The 16,558-nt window shown below is 43.8% G+C and overlaps 1 protein-coding gene across 1 annotated transcript in view; it reads right to left on the bottom strand.

The window, feature by feature from the left end:
* The window catches only part of LOC109639255 (voltage-dependent calcium channel gamma-2 subunit-like), a 43,083-nt gene that overhangs the window by 4,542 nt on the left and 21,983 nt on the right, over positions 1–16,558 (bottom strand). Inside the window, exon 2 of the mRNA XM_069530308.1 lies at positions 11,045–11,128. Within this exon, the coding sequence (XP_069386409.1) occupies positions 11,045–11,128 (84 nt within the window). The remainder of the gene's footprint in view (positions 1–11,044; positions 11,129–16,558) is intronic.

Here is a 16,558-nt window from a genome sequence, read left to right as displayed (position 1 = left end):
CTTCATTTTCTTGTGAGAGAAAATGTTATTGTCTGAGTGAATACAGGCTTTGTGGGAAACTTTCTCCTCCTTTTTTCTTTCTCCTCCCTTTTCTCTTCATCCTGTATCTGTATTGAAGATCTGTGCCTCTGATGGGCAATGTGCCTGTCCTCCTCTATCAGACCGCTCTCCATCCCTCTTCCAGCGTTCCCTCCCTCTAACACTCCATCTGTCTCTGTCCTCTTCCCCTCACCTATCAGTCTGTCCATCAGCTGTCTGTCTGCCTGCCCTCTGCGTGGCTGATCTGCTGATTGGCCCTGAGGGTGAGGTGGGGTGAGGCGGCGGTGGTGAGGGGTGTCACGGTGCTGCCGCGGTCACGGAGCTCGATCCGGTTTCCGAGGCGGACAGTGTTTTTCATGTGTGTACAGTTTCATGTGGGATTCTGCTTCCCTCGGTGAACATATCACACGAGGTCTTGTGAAGCTTCATGTAGCATCTTTGGAAATGTGCTAAATCAGCTCAGTGGATTTTTAACTTTATCTTGAGACATATTTATATATTTGTGCACGATCAATTGATGACAACTTGACTGACCAGCATTTTTAAGGTGAAGATGTTTGGTCATTTGTGCAATATTCTTTACAGTCTAAGTGATTCCACATCTTTAAAAGACAAATCCAGTTTATGAGATTTTTATTTCCTGCACATATTTTATTGTTAAAACACAAACACTGCTAAACAGCGGTCTGCAATGTCTCACACTCTAAGCATCTCCAGATACTTAGTTCCAGGTAATCAAAAGATAATTCTCGTTGATTAGATTTGTCTAATATTTTTGCAACTACATAATTTTTCTTATTTGGAAATTGCTAAAAAAAGCAGTCTGCGATATGTAACACACAGATTTCCAGATGATTAATAGATTCCGTTTATTGGAACTGAAGTTTTATTTCTGAAAAATTGAGAGTCTGATTTGTTTAATATTGTACTTTGTTGTTTGACCCGCTGAATTTATTAATTCTCTCTCTCTCTCTCTGGTGAAGCTGCTGTGATGGCTCCATTCACTGAAGCAGATCAAATATTAAGGTGACCTCAGAATTGGCAGTGCACTAAGCCTCCCCTCATCCACCTCCTCCTTTTAACCCCATCTCCTCTTCTTCATTGACATGTGCTGTCAGGGCACATTTTCTTCAAGGTGGAAAGCCCCTCATACCAGCCTGATACACACACACACACACACTCATCTTTTTTCCAGAGTAAGCGGAAATGCCTCCTGTCACTCACACGTGTACTACATTTACTAGAGGTGAACACACTGCTGGCAGAGATTCTTCGCCATGTTAAGTGACACACAAACATAAAAAGCACACGGCGCCACGGACGGCACGTAATATACGGCAGCAAGGTTCTTCTTGTATTCTACACCAGTATTGTTTTTTATATAAATGTCTGCAGAGCTCTGTCCGCTTTAGTTACTGTTGTTACACATGTGAAGCGTTGACTTTTATTACGCCAGAGACTGAGGATAAAGATGGACGATCTCCACTTCCCTCCCGCGATGCAGAAACGAAGCCAAACTATCCCAGATACAAACTCTGCCACCTTGAGCTAATTACATCATTTAGAGCAGCGAGGTCCGTCCAGGTCTGTCGCTTCTTTGGTCCAAACTATTTGGTCCACAAGTGCACCTGCGTCGAGTCGAGCTGCCTCGCCAAGTAAATACAAATACAGGACAACCTAGAAAAAAAAGGTGGTGGAAAACTTTAGCCGAGAAAATACAGTACGAGGGGGAAGAACGGAAAAAAACACTGGAAAAGATGAGAAAGGAGACGACACGAGGAGAAGCGAGAAGACTGCAGACCTTCACATCTCTGTGAAGCTGCTTTGCCGCGAGCAATCTCTGTCGCTCTCTCTTTCCCTCTCTCCTCCTCGCTCTCCTTCCCTCTCTGCTCTTTTGCTATAAGCAGAAGGCAGGGAGTATGAAAGGAAGATTTTTTTTTTTTTACCGAACGCGCCGGCCTTCAGGCGCACCCTGCCACTAAGCACCTCACGGCACAGACACAGAGACGGAGAGAGGTGAGTCGAGAGTGAACAACCTTCAGCAGCAGGATGAAGCGACATCCACACTGTGTTTTTAGTGGCTTTGTTGAGGAGGCTTGAAGCTGCTGTGGGAACTGAACCTCTGGCTTCCTGGTTGTGGGCTGATCTTTACATGAGTGTTACATGTGGCGGTGTCACACACAGCACACGTCATCAATCATGCCAAACAGAGTCAAACTTTTCTCTGTATCTGATGTGGAGAGACGCTATTATCGCTAAAAGTTCTTTCGTCCGCCTGTTCTGAAGTTTTGCTACTATATGTTATCGTATCTCTGAACCTCCAATTAAGCAAAAAACGAAATAATTGTATTAAAACAAAGACTGAATGATGATTCTTTTTAGCAGCTATGGAGCCAAGAGTGGTTTCACTAGTTTTGATTGTTGCATGTATGTGCATGTGGATAATGGCGTACGCATTCCTGCCAACGGTTTTACGTTATTCCGCTGATCAGCAGGTGGCAGTAATGTCCCGAGAAGCACCGCAATGCACCAAATAAGGGCAGTTCAGAAGAAGACGTCGACAGAGTTTCAGTTTCAGTTGCTCCCATGTTTTTCTCTGATAGTGTGTTTTGTCTAGTTTCAGTTCGCCTCCGTTCAGTTTCTTGCTATTTTCCCCAGTGCTTGTTAGTTCTCTGGATCTCCTGAGTTCTGCTTGTTTGCCTCCCAGTTTGTAATGTGAAAAACTGACACAAGACATGTTGAGTAGTCCGACCTCAGTCCCATTATGTGGACATGTATACTTCATGCGTTCATTGACACGTGCAGCAGTTACCAGCTGCCTGACGACACATGCCCCTGGTTGGAGTGTAGTATCGAACGTGTGACGTAGTGGATGTCATGTTGTAACAGTCAGACTACGCTCTGCAACATGTAAACAGGAACATGAAGGGAATATTCTAATTGTTAACGTCCGTTAAGAATAAGATAAAGTCAGTTTGTACTGTGCACGATGGTTCTAACACGACGCGCAGACAGACAAACCACCATCACCATCACTTTCACCTTCCCTTCGTTTCTCCCACTGCTTAGTTCTGCTGCAGTAGAGTGTGTTTATACTGTGTGTTTGTGTGTCTGTGTGTGTGTGTGTGTGTGTGTACGTGCTTGTGCGTGTCTCTGGCTGACTTATGGTTTCATTAGCTGCGGCAGAGGAGAGCCTTGTAATTGTGGCTGAATTATAGAGGTGGGGGTGGACACCACCAGCATGGGAACACCCTTGGGTTCACACACACACACATAAACACCTATACACACGCACGCGCACACTTAAATGTACACACACACACACACACACACACACAACTTACAGTAAAGTGCAACAACCCCCCCCATTACTTTGTCACAGCCATATACACACTCGCTCAACAAGCAACAAAGTGAACACACTCATCGATCAGCTTCCCGCCCACTCACTCGCTCTATCTCACACTCCAAAGTGGGGTGTTTCCCATACACACTGTACACTACCCACGCAGGAACAATCTGCTCGCTCTCTCTCTCAAACACACACACAGACACACACACACACACACACACACACACACATTCATCTAACTTCTAGCTCGCACACAAACACACACATACACATTTCGCCCACGTGGGAGAGCCCAGCAGCAAAGAACGTGGTAGTGGGAACTCGGCAAAACAGCTACGGGGGAATAACTAATAGTTTGTGTGTGTGTGTGTGTGCTTGGTACCCTGCAAGACTAACGAACACGTTGACCGGCAGAATCGTTTAAAAAAAAAAAGGACAGATCTTTTCTTACGGAGAAGATGAAAACTGAAGGCATTAACACACACACACCCACACACACACACACACACCACCACCAGGCAGATGTGTCTTTGCACAGGCCTGTGTGAGTATGTGCACGAACATAGTACACACACGAGGGAGCCTGCGCAGCCTGCCACTCATTATCATGCCGTATTACCCACGTTAATCATTATATATCTCCATGTCACAACTCGGCCCCCAAAAATAGCTGCGGTGACGTCAGCGAGTCGGACGGCGTCATCCGTGGGTGACGTCACGCGTCTCCTAGCATCCCGACCGGGACTATTAGCATTGTGTACGAGGATCCAGCCGTCTAATTATAGCATCAGTATGCGTACTGCTTCCAATCCACAGTTTTCAGAGCAAATCAGGACTCTGTGGGTTCTTGTCTTTCTACCTTTGTGAGGACCATGTGAAGAGAGGACATTTTGTGGGTCCTCGCTTGGTAGGAAAGACACACAAGTACAATTTTGACGCACTTTCACTTTACTGGAAAACGTTTTTCATTTTGTGTTATATCTGCTTTTACTTGAAGCCGGTAAAATTTGGGAATTGGAAATTTCGCATTCCCCATAGTGGCATAATATAGTGCAGGAAAAACAACAGCGTGGCAGACATCTTGTTTGTGGTCCATTGAAAGTGAATTGCACAGAGAACAGGACGGTCTGTACTAAACTGCACCGCGTGCCACCAGTTCTGGTTAAATTTTCAACAAATCAGCCTGTGGCATCGATATCATTTGAGAAGTGCTGTAATTACATTAACAACTGTGCACAAGGAGGACATCAATAACTAATTCTCCTCCTACCGCTGATTAGTGAAACAGTTGTGCACATGCATGTCTTGGTTAGAGTCGGTAGAATCCATTATACCAGTGAGGGTCCTCATAGGTGTAGAGATACCAATGTGTGCGTGTGTGTGTATGTGTCTTGTTCAAGCCACTTAGGGCAAGAGCGGAGCTGTTAGCTAAATCTAATCCCATTCAACGGGTCCGTGCAGGATACGACACACACACACGGACACTTCACACACTCACACACTGTGGTAGATACACAACACACTGTTTCCCTTTCCACTCGTTCTAAATCTGCAAACACGCAGTCACTGTAGAATCCGCAAATTAATGCACACAAACACACACACACACACACAGAGTGTAATGTACACATCCATCAAATTAAACCCACAATACACATATTTCTTCACAAACACGTCCACAAACACACATCTCAGGTGTGAAACCAAAACACACACACACACACACACACACACACCCTCTATCGCACAGCAGCGTTGAAACAAGTAAATATTTATTCCTCGTAATCCAAATCTCTTTTTGTTGACCGCGGTGAATGAGCAGAAATTAATCCTTGCGACACCAAGAGATATCCTGTCATCTAAATCTGTGATACAACAAAAACCAGCGCAGGTTTCAAGGACGACACGAGTTCATGTACGATAACGGCCGACGGTGTAAGAGATGTGACGGGCATCGGGCTATACATCAAAACCTGGCTTATGTAGGACAGCATGGTCTCAGCAGGCTGAGGTGAATGTTTTGTCCTTGTATCGTCTTTCTTTTCAGAACAGCTTTTTACTCTCGTTGTGTGACATCCCAGTTTCCTTTAAATTAGTGGTCTCACTTTAATTAATTGAGGTGCAATTAGTTTGAAGAGTCATTCTTGGATTTTTAAATATTTAATCAAGGGGTTGATCTTTCCCCAAGTGTTTTGCAAAACATGATTTAGAATTTAGAAAAACTGTCCAGTATCAACATTGTATTTCACAACTGGGTTGAGCAAGTATTCCCCACAGATCATGTAATATAATAAGACTGGACATAACATCCTCATGATTCCCTGTGCTGCCTGTTAACGGACAAGAAAAATGACGCAAGTACTGTTACTGAATCCAGCTTTTATCACACAGACCAAAGGCTTTTTCATGCTCATCATTAGATTTCGATGCTGAAACGGACAGAGCCTTCTGTCCTTATTGTGGGGTCATTTTGTCCATATTTGTTCACTCCTTCTAAAAGCTGACAGATACGTACGAAACAGACAAAACACAGCTGCAGGCCATCGGGGGCAAACTGCAGCCAATAGTTTGAGTGAGACCATCGAAAGAGACGAGGAAGAAATTTGGGGGTGGAACTTTTTGTCTTCTGACTTCACTCAGGCACTGGGACAAACAGATGTGTTGCTATTATTAGAAACCCCTGACTCTGCACTGCCCTCTAGTGGATGCATTGTATTGTAAGTGGGCAGTGACGGTTACATCGTTTGAAAGTGACACATCTTTTGTTTGTAAAGGCAAAATAAATGACCCTTAACATTTTGTAATTAGGTGTTAATGGTATCTTCTTACAAGTTGCATTTGGATATAAAAGTCACACAGCCCCACTTGTGATATTTTAAGTCTTGTAAGATCCAACTCCAAAGTTCTCGACTGCATCGTGTATGAAGACCGTGATTGCAGACACTGTTTGCTAAAAGTTTTATGTGGAGGTCTGCACGAGCCGGAAATGTTGGACCTCTTTCAAAACCATTAAAAGTCATCCTGAACGCCACATGCATGAATGAGTTTTCGAAAGAATGAGACCCCGAAGGGGACGTGAGGAAAATTAGACCTGGTCCAAAATGTGTCAGACTCAAAAAGGAAACAGGAAAACTGTAATTCGTCTGAAGAGCTTATCAATTAACAAACAGTCACAGTCAAGAGAAGCAATATAGTAATAAGAATGAATGTCAATTAATAAAAATCTATTTGCAAAAATGTATATTTTAACATAATAAATCATTTGGACATTTTTAACCATTTTACGTTTATTGAGTAAGAATGATCTACACAGGCCCGTGATTTCTCCCACGGTGATTTTGTCATAGCTTGTGATCTGAGCTGTTCCATCTGGATATTTCTGGATATTAGGCTGACGCTCATGAAATGGCCATCGTTAATAAATTAGGAATTTAGATGATTGTGCTCACTGGCTCTGATAGGGCACATCAGTAAAGTAAACTGTAATCTCTGTCCTCCATATATCAGGGCTGTTGTGAAGGGTTGGGGTGGTGGCCCTGTCCTCACTCTCTGTGGCTGCAGCTGATAGTACAACTGCTGCAGGAGGAGGGCTGACTGCTCGCCCTTACATAACCACATGTACAAATTCACCCAGAGAGAGGTTGATGGAGGTGGGGGGGGGGGGCTAGATGGCTTGGAGAGCAAGAGGCTCAGGCAGAGAAATCGAAGGGCCCTTGGGGAAAGAGAGAGAGAGGGGCAGACAATGGGGAAAAAATCATCCAAAAGGAACGACGACGTCCATCCTTTTTTTTTCACTAGTGCAGCGCTTGTTCTAAACCTGCCTGTGGGTGAGACCTGTGGTGATGCCGGTTGCAGTTTTCTTTCTGAAACTGTAAAAGCGACCTGCAGAAACTGAGCTGCAGCAAATTAAGACCTGCTGCTGGTCCACACGGCTGGTCTCCTAACCGGAGAATAAGTTGTTGAGGAGTCCCAGTCACCAATGCCACAGGGCGCTGGTCGCTTGTTTCTTCAAAATTATTAACATTGAAGTTGTCGCATATCCACATTGCAACAAATTCAACAGTGCACTTCGTTAGGCCGTTAACAAAACACATGCTCAGTGTGAAGTTGATAAGATGAAGAGTTTTGAGACATGCAAGCCTTATACAGAGAAACATTAACACCACAAGTCCAGAAATTCTGCAGAGATTCTACACAGAGACGTTGCACCAGGCTTGAGAAACCAGGCAATTACCTGATACGGTAAAATGTGCCTATTGGGTTCTGTTTGTTTCGGTGTATGGCCTCCTAGGTCTCTTTTGCCTGGGGCCTCCTAGGTCTCTTTTGCCTGGGGCCACCAAAGTCCCTTGAAACACTCCTGCTTCAACAACATGTTCTGCGACGTTAACCCACTGGAGCTTAACGGACTCCTCCGTGCAAAACTGTTTCCATAATAAAGCAAAAGAGGTATTAAGTTTTTATTTCATTTAAGAACACCTGTTACTGTTTGAATACAAACACTTGGATCAGTAGCATGTTACCAAGTTCATCATACATGTGGGTGTGACATCACCCTCTGCACACATGCGCCCACACGCTAATCCTTTTCCCACTGAATGGGAAGAAAACTGACGGAGCGTCACGCCGAAATGACGATGAAGGTTTTCCATTTTGACATTACAGACAAAGAATATTTTGTAATGTTGTAGTAACGGCTGACACCCTGCACCTGAAAGACTGCAAGTTCTGATCGGCAGAACAAATGACTATTATACGGTCTGATCATTTGGGAAGGGGATTAGAGTGAGTTGTTGGGTGTACTTTAACAGTAGGGGGTAGACGTTCACAATTTCTGTTTCACGGATGAGGTCACGTTTAAAAGTTTTATTCTCATTACGCAGCAAATGGCAATGAATAACCGTGATCCGTTACAAGTGATCACGACCAAAGAAGAAGAAATGGAGCTGTTTGTGTTGGAAGGCACAGATATTGCAGGTTAGGTAAATGTCAAACAGCTTCGTTCTGTTGCTTAACTTGTGATTTGTGCAGTCGAGGTTGAGAAAAGCTCACGGAAGTGCAGGCACCAGCAGGCGCTAGCCAACCAAATCGTGTTAATGCCAATACAGATCATGACTGACGAGACTTTAAAAAGAGCCTGGATTGCCTGGTGTGTGGTTCATCTGGTTGTGTATTACCTCCACCTGTCTGTTAGCAGCATTACATAAAAACTACTGGATGAATTACCATAAAACTTCATTTGAAGGATGTAGTATGGGTGAGGAAAGAACCCAGTATCATTTGGTGTGGATTTGGATTTTTCACTGTGCCATTTTCTTATATTTACACCAATTTCCCAGGGAAAAAAAAATCACAGATACAGATGGTCCAAGGCCCGACAGTCCGATTAAATTCCGCCACGCATCACCAAACTGCACACACTCACAGACATCAGCCCTCTAAATATGCATCAGCATCCATAAATTATTTCCTGTGAAATCTGTGATAATTTCAACAAATGTTCCATCTCTTGAGTTTAAAATCGGGCAAGAGGAACTTTGGACAGAAGTATTCACTCTTCTAATTGTCCCATTTACCTGCCTTTAGCACTGCATGGACAGCTAGCATGGCACATTATCATGAAGCCTGTTGTGTCTCCTGGGTCTCCATCAAGTGTTAAAACTCATGTGTGAGTCTCCCTTGTCTCAGCTACAATCATTAAAGTACCCTTGAGCAAGGCACAAGGTAACTCCAGTCGCTAAGTGGCCATAAGCAGGAGTCTGCAGTTGTCTCAGTAAGCGTACTGGTGAGAATGTGTATGTGAGTGTGAAGCAGAGCGAAGCCTGGACAAAGAAACGTTGCATCATTTCCATCTGTCAGAATGTGTCATCGTCCACACTTTACATTGTCATTTTCGTGATTTAGCTGACACTGTTACTCAGGGTGACTTACAGCGAGTGTGACAGTAGAAGGAGCTTTGATTACCATATCACTGGGGATTATGGAAAACCCCCCAAAAAAAGCAAAGAGTGCAAGAGTCAGTGTGTTTGTGAATTCATATCCCGCAGCCAACAAAAGTGGAGCTCAGAAAACAAACAGAAGAGGAACAGAGGGGCAATTTGTGCAAATCCTCACAGTCTCATACAATTAAGGACCTGACACAGCAACGTTCAACAGCTTCAGACATCAAATGCATACTGAGTGTAGATATACAGCACCACTTGAAACAGACCTTTACTAAATAGCGAACGACAAGGAGGTCAGATAGCGTAACCCTGTGCACGTGCAGCACAGGAACAATTAGATTCTACAGGCATGTAAGACAATGAATCTTTTATGTAGCCTATGCTATAGCTAATTCCTCTGTGTTCTAGCACTCCATTGTCCACAAACAACGGCAACACTCCCTTTCAACATAATGAAAAGTAAAAGAACTGTATCTCACCGTTACGCATACAAACAAATAAGTATATACATATATATTAACGTTGCCATGGTGATGCACAGCGGGGACAGGAAGGAATGCTGTATCAGTGATTCATCTTAGCGAGATACAGTAAGTTCAAAATAAAGCGGAGGCTCTACGTTCCTGTTCAAAATGTTTCTGTGGTCTGTGTTCCTGGATGTTTTACAAGAGGCCTAACAGGAAACGTTCTGGATAACGTCCGCGACAACTGACTCAGACATTTGCGTTCTCTCACCCAGCTCTTTTGGAAAATTCCTGGAGTTCAGGAGCTCAACAGACAACTTGAATGTCTTCTCACCAAACACGTTTAAAAATTTAAATTAAAGTCATTTAAAAAATCACCCTAACACTGAGATCAGCGCCCTCTCTCTCCTCTTCCCCACCATCCCCACACTCCAACCCACAGCCTCCATCCACCAGCTGTCAGACAGGCGTGCAGGCCTCGGTGGAGATGGACAGACAGATGGGCGGAAATCAAGAGGGAGGAGGCAAGGGATAGGTGGAGGGAAGGAGGAGAGGGAGAGGTGTGACCCACATAGCGGAGCCTGGAGTATTTATAGAAGAAAGTGTCCTAATTGGCAAGCCGCTGGGAAAGCAACAGCACCGCACTGGTACCCTACTCCTTGTCCTTCACCTCCTCAACCTTCCCTTCTCCTTGCCTCATACCTTTCTCCTCCTCTCCTTCTTTCACCTCTCCCTCCTCCTCTTACATGACCACCTCCTCACTCTGCGAACATCCACCGCTGACCTTTCCTCCACTCTTGAGTTTTTCTGCTCTAACTTAACGCTGTCCTCTACAGTTTCTCTTAATCTTCAACCCTCCGCCACTCCTTCTACCTTTGAACCCCTCCCTTCGTTCTGCTCCTCGTCCTGCAGTTTGTCAAACTGCTTCCCTTTGCCTCTCTGCCTCACATAAAACGTAAGGGTTGTAGATGAAACCTCAAAAATTTGGACTCAAGTTTCATCACAAAGTTTAGAATTTTGTTTGTTTGTTTGTTTGACCTGGATTTTTCAGGAGATATCTACATGAAGTTCTGAATAGTGCTGGACTTTCCACCACGGCAAGTTTGAAAACCTGCATCATACATTGTTATAAGTCGTGTGATAAATAAAGCCCACATACACAGTAGAATGATCAACGAGGGAAAGAAATACTCAACACACGGATGGATGGATGGATGGATGGATGGATGAGGGTAGAAAAGACTCACGTAGGAAGTACTCGGAAGCATCCGCCTCATAGTCCGCATCCTCTGGGAAGTGATCTATCTGCTTGCACATTCCTTTAAAAGAACCTGTGCGAGAAAGAAAGAAAGAAAGAAGAAGTTTAAATTTTGCACATTAATGTTTCACTCTGTTTTTATATCAACAACAACAACAAATGTTTTTTTGATGTGTACTTTTTTTTTAGATATACCGCAGTCAGCCACCAGGTGTCGATCAAGCTGTCATTCATATTTATATACAGTGTTTGATTACAATAGTCTGACAGTCCTCTGTTGATAGGAATGTGTGTGTGTGTGTGTGTGTGTGTGTGTTTAGCTTGGTTCAGCTCCAGTGGTAATTGTCTGCCCTCCCAAACCACTGTAATTAAATGGGCCCTTGTTAATTGGCGTTTGAAGGACGAAAGACTAGTTCCCGGCTCTCAGATGGGCATCGGTTATGCACACACACACTCGGACACTCTCCCAATATGTCTCACACTTACAGGCACACACACACACACACACACACACACACACATACTGTAGCAACAGCCTCATTGTCAAGAGCCTTGCTGGTCGTCTTTGTCGCTCATCATGGTGAGAGCTCTCACAGCTAAGTTTTCAGATATTTTGCATTTTCATCATGGTCACAGAGAAAAAGAGCAATTTTACACCGAAGCCAGTGAAATAATAATAAAACATAAAAAAAAAAAAAACGATGACAGGACTTTACTTTACCTCTTATTTACATATCTTTCATACAACTCAGCAAACACTCTGGTGGAAAAAAAGAGTCTTTCATCAGGGACACTTTGATAGATACATTAAAAGATATTTTACCGGGAAGCCAAGCTGCAGAACAGCTTTCATCATTTCATTATTTCAGCGTGAACCGTGTGCAGAGCTGTGAGTCGGATCTCAGCTCGGCTCTGGGAGGGGGTTGTGATGAACAACAGCTTCTTTTTCGCATGGCCTCTTGTCTCGGTTACTTATCATCAGTATTTGTTGTGCAAATAACGCGACAAAGTTAAATAAACCCGAATCATGTTGTGTGAACGCAAAGGAGTTTTGTGAGGGAAGTTGGAGACTTACATTTGTTGTCACTTTGCATATATGAGTTAACTTTGACTACTTCTAACAGTTCAAATCCTGGCCATCATAAGACACAACCTGTTATTATAAACGCAAACATTAGATATACAGCGTGTTGAGGCAGCGGAAGGTGCATGAACTCGACTCTGAGATCGGGTCTTGTTAATGCAACTTTTGATGATGCAACAGCATTGATTGTGTAGGTTTATAGCGGACATCTTGCTCGAGCTGCGCTGTCTATTTGCAAACGTGCCCTTGGGCCAGCAGCGTGTGATTGATGTGTGATGGAGAAAGTGCTGCGCATATGCACTGTATGAATGTGTGTGTGTGTGTGAATCAGTGAATGGTAAATCTGTGCTGTAAAGTGACTGGAGACGAGGTAAAAATACCATCTAGACAATGTACATGTACAACGACGATGTCAGGCGTTAGGTGTCACTCGGATTCTGCTCCTAAATTTCAACCATTTTGGATTCAAGAGCAAATATTTCAGCCGTTTTTCTCTCGATCGTCACACGTGTGATCTTCTGCTGAAGGGATTTAAACTGACGATAACGTGAACATGGGCTGAGCTGCTTCCAGTGTTTCATAAGAGTCTTCTCTGGTTCAAACACTGATGCACATAAAGGTGAATATACAAATACATAGCGGCTTACGCCATGAAAACCCCTTAGACCAAGTGTGTTTTGGTTGAGTCTGCCGTTAAAAGTTAAATGATGAATCCAAATTTAAAATCTTTGTCTTCCTATTACAGGTGCCCGATGTCCTTATTAAGATTATTTTAGACATTTTTTACAGCTGAAGATGAGTTGCTTCTGTCACACTGTGAGCAGGAGAAATAACAGAACAAGAAACAAGGTGTTGTGCAGCATTTACGATCCAATTTATCCAGGTTCACGAGCAGAACCACAGCTTTATTCTTTTACTAACTTCTCTGCACAGTTCGCCCTCTCAGGGGGTTTCTACACTTTCCTTTCCCACTTTTTAAATTTTGTCTTTGCATCAGTTTTAGCATGAATGACCAAATAAATATAAATAAGATAAATCCGTGCACTTTAAACGGGAGGAAGTGTTTGTGATGTAGCATTACGAGTAAGATACAGAGAGTCTGGAATCAACGTACCCACTCAGATTATTAATCTTTAACAGTCCTGTTAGCGCGACTCCTGTTACTACCTCAACATACGTGTAGCTACAGTGTTATAAAACATTCAAGATGGTGTCCGCCGTGGTTGCTAGGAGACGTGCAAAGCAGAAGCTCCACTGTTGATCCACGACTCCATCAACTTTAATAACACGTCTTTGTCTTTTCTCCGTTTGTATCAGTTTGAATTTATTGTTTTGAGTGCGGCCGTCTCCATGTGAATCTCCCACATTATTTCAAACGCGTCCATTCACACACTTAGAAATCATCCTCACTGTCCTCCTCCTCCATCACTTTCACACTCTCCCTCGCTCCCTCCAACACATGCCCACCCACGCTGCAGCACAAGCACATGTAATCTGGAATTGCGTTTCCCCGTCCTTCTCTCTACTATCTGTCTCACACACACACACAACCCTCCCTCCATCTCCCTCCGTCTCTTGCTTGCTCCTCTTTCTCTCTCTCTCATCAGTCGGCTCCATGTGAACCCCCCAGGACCAGGTTCCCAATTCCCAATCCGCTCTCTCTCTCTTTCGTCCTTTCTGGGATTCAAATTAAGATCACATTTAATCGTGTGGACAGGGAAGCATTAGATGTTAATGTCACATCCACCTTGTTTGGTCCGAACCATCTGATTGTTCTGTTTAATCTGAACCAAAACAACAGGTGTGAGAGGAGCCTCGGACCAAGAGACCAACCTTTAGTCAGACTAAACGAGGGAGTCTCCGTCCGGATCAGAGTGAACCATGTTTTGGTTTGTTTGCTGTGGCTGATCGTTCAGATTTTCACTTTCACTTGCAGGAAGTTAAAACAGCATGAAACAATAGAAGAGGGGGGAAAAAAACCTACGCAGGATTGTTTTCAGTCTTTACCTCTGAAGATATGTTTGAATGACCAGGATGTTCATGTTGCTGGTAGTAACGCTATAATGACAGAAGGACGAGAGAAGGATGCACGTCCGTGTACAAACATAAGTGATGATGACAGGACGTACGTATGTCAGACAAAATCCCAAAACCAAAACTAACCCAATCAAATGGAAGCAACGGAGAAAAGACGTGAACCTTGGTTTAGACCGTAGACTTGACTTTCAGGTGTGAAAACATCCCGCGGATTTAATTTAAGAAATCAAAACTGTGATAAACCAGCAGCGTAGCCACGACTCGCTCGGTGTCAGCTGGGAACGGCTCCAGACCACAGGAAGCTCGTGACATGAAGCCACTGACTGTGTCACAGTCTCCAAACGTCTCTGTTTCTGTCCGTCCAGACTCAAACAAAGGACTTCTCACACCAAAACTGGTCCAGCAGCGTTTTTCAAACTTCACGGTTGAAGACTCCGGAGTGGTGTGGACCTGACATGATGTGAGGATGATGAGTTTTCATACTGAAACAAATGTGGACGTTGCCTAAAAAAATCACAAACTTTCTGTGAATGAATCTGAATGTTATGAAAATGATCAATTATCATTTACAGATGTTGAAATATTTCCATCATTTACCATTCAGCCTTAAGCTTTTCCCACAGAAACAAACAAGCGTATGTTACTGCACACAACTCCTGCCTGAGAATCTCCTCGGCTCTCACCTCCCTCCCTCCCTCCCTCCCTCCCTCCGCTGCCCCATCCTCTCTCCACTGTTGTAATAATGACGTGTCACTCTTCCAAATTGGCCTTATTAAATTATACATCATGCTTAAACATGGAACACATACTATTATTCCGAGACCGACCTGCACCTCAGGGGTCAGGACGGCTCCATCATCCACTTATCCTCACAGCGAGGGGAGCCGCGCTGACCCTCCGCATGTGATTTATACAAATAAGGAGCGACACCGGTGACCCCACCCCCGTCACAAACCAATCAGAAGCCAGCGTGTCGACTGAACTTATGGCTGTTAGCGTGACGAAACATTAGCAGGCTTTATGAAGTATTAACATCCTGACCCACTCACTGAGATGCTGCAGAAAGTCTCTCTTTGTGTAGTTGTGTGTGTGTAGATAATGTAAAGCACAAACGCCCTCCTGTGAACCAGTGCTGTGTGTTATGCAAATATTTGCCGCTGTGTCTTTATTTCTTTATGCTAATCGTGGATCGGTTTGCTAAAACGCCATTAAACTAATCCCTCAGCTGCAAAGGGAAGAACATCAGAGACCTAAAAGGTGTGTGACGTGTGACTGAAGACGTCCACCGGCTCCGTTCAGTCGAGCACAAGATGTGATGCACAGTCTCCTTCCTCTCTTTCTTCTCTTCTATCATGTTAATTTACCCAGGAGGAGGTTTTCTCACAAGTGTTGCTCCTTCTGATGTGTTTTTGTTGTGGATTCTTCTTCTCAGACTTATTTCTCCTTGTGTTTTTCGACTTTGCGCATTTGAATGATTGGATTCTTATATTTGTTTGCACAGATGATTAAAGTTTTACTTTGAAGCTTCTTTCTTCTCTTATTTGAATTCCCGTCTTCGTCTGGTTTCCCTCCTTCATGATTGTCTGCACCTGCACTGCTGTGGCACACCTGAGTTCAGTTATCATCTCCTCTCTCTGCTCTGTTCAGCTCCTCTGTTAACATCTGTTTCCCTTTGTTTTCTTGTACGTTTTTGAGTTTGGACTTTTTTCGTTTGCTGTTTAAATTATATTCTACGCATCGTAGCTGCTTTTCGTTCTGCTAGAAACACAAAATGTGATAAAGAGAAATCAAAAGTCCAAACAAGTCTCCCAACACAAAGTCCCACATAAGTTTGACACGTTCATGTGTTTCTGGATGAAACCTGACGTAGAGGATGTGTTGTACTTTAAGAAAAGACACAACAGCGCTCACTTAATTATTGGACCTCTTTGCGAGCTGTATTTCATTTTAATCTGCGAACCCCAGCAGCCCAATTCATTTCCTCACAATTTCCGAACACATTCGACGATGGAGAGACCTATTAATGATAATTGTAATAAATGCAGAATTAGATTCTCAGCTTATTTGCTCTCACCAATTTAGAGTAAGCAATTAGTTTTCCTATCAGCAGGCGTGCACATGTGCACACACACACACATACATCAGTTGGAGTTGACTGAATGAAAACTGTGGTTTGCCGCTGAAAGACGCCTCCATCCTGTCCTCGGTTGTGTGTTTGTGTGAGACAGAGAAACGGAGCGGTGCGTTGTCATGAGGCACGAAACAGAAAGATGCTAATGGCTGGTTAATTGTAATTTGGCAGGACAGGAGCGTCCCACAACCAGGTGTTCACACTTTCTGTCCGAATCAGTTCATCTCTGCTCACATTCCCCTCGGAGGTGA

This window comes from Paralichthys olivaceus, chromosome 8 (genome assembly GCF_024713975.1).
Source record: "Paralichthys olivaceus isolate ysfri-2021 chromosome 8, ASM2471397v2, whole genome shotgun sequence".
NCBI classification, from domain to species: domain Eukaryota; kingdom Metazoa; phylum Chordata; class Actinopteri; order Pleuronectiformes; family Paralichthyidae; genus Paralichthys; species Paralichthys olivaceus.
Note: the sequence above shows the minus strand (reverse complement) of the source record. Positions and strands in the feature narration are given on the sequence as shown.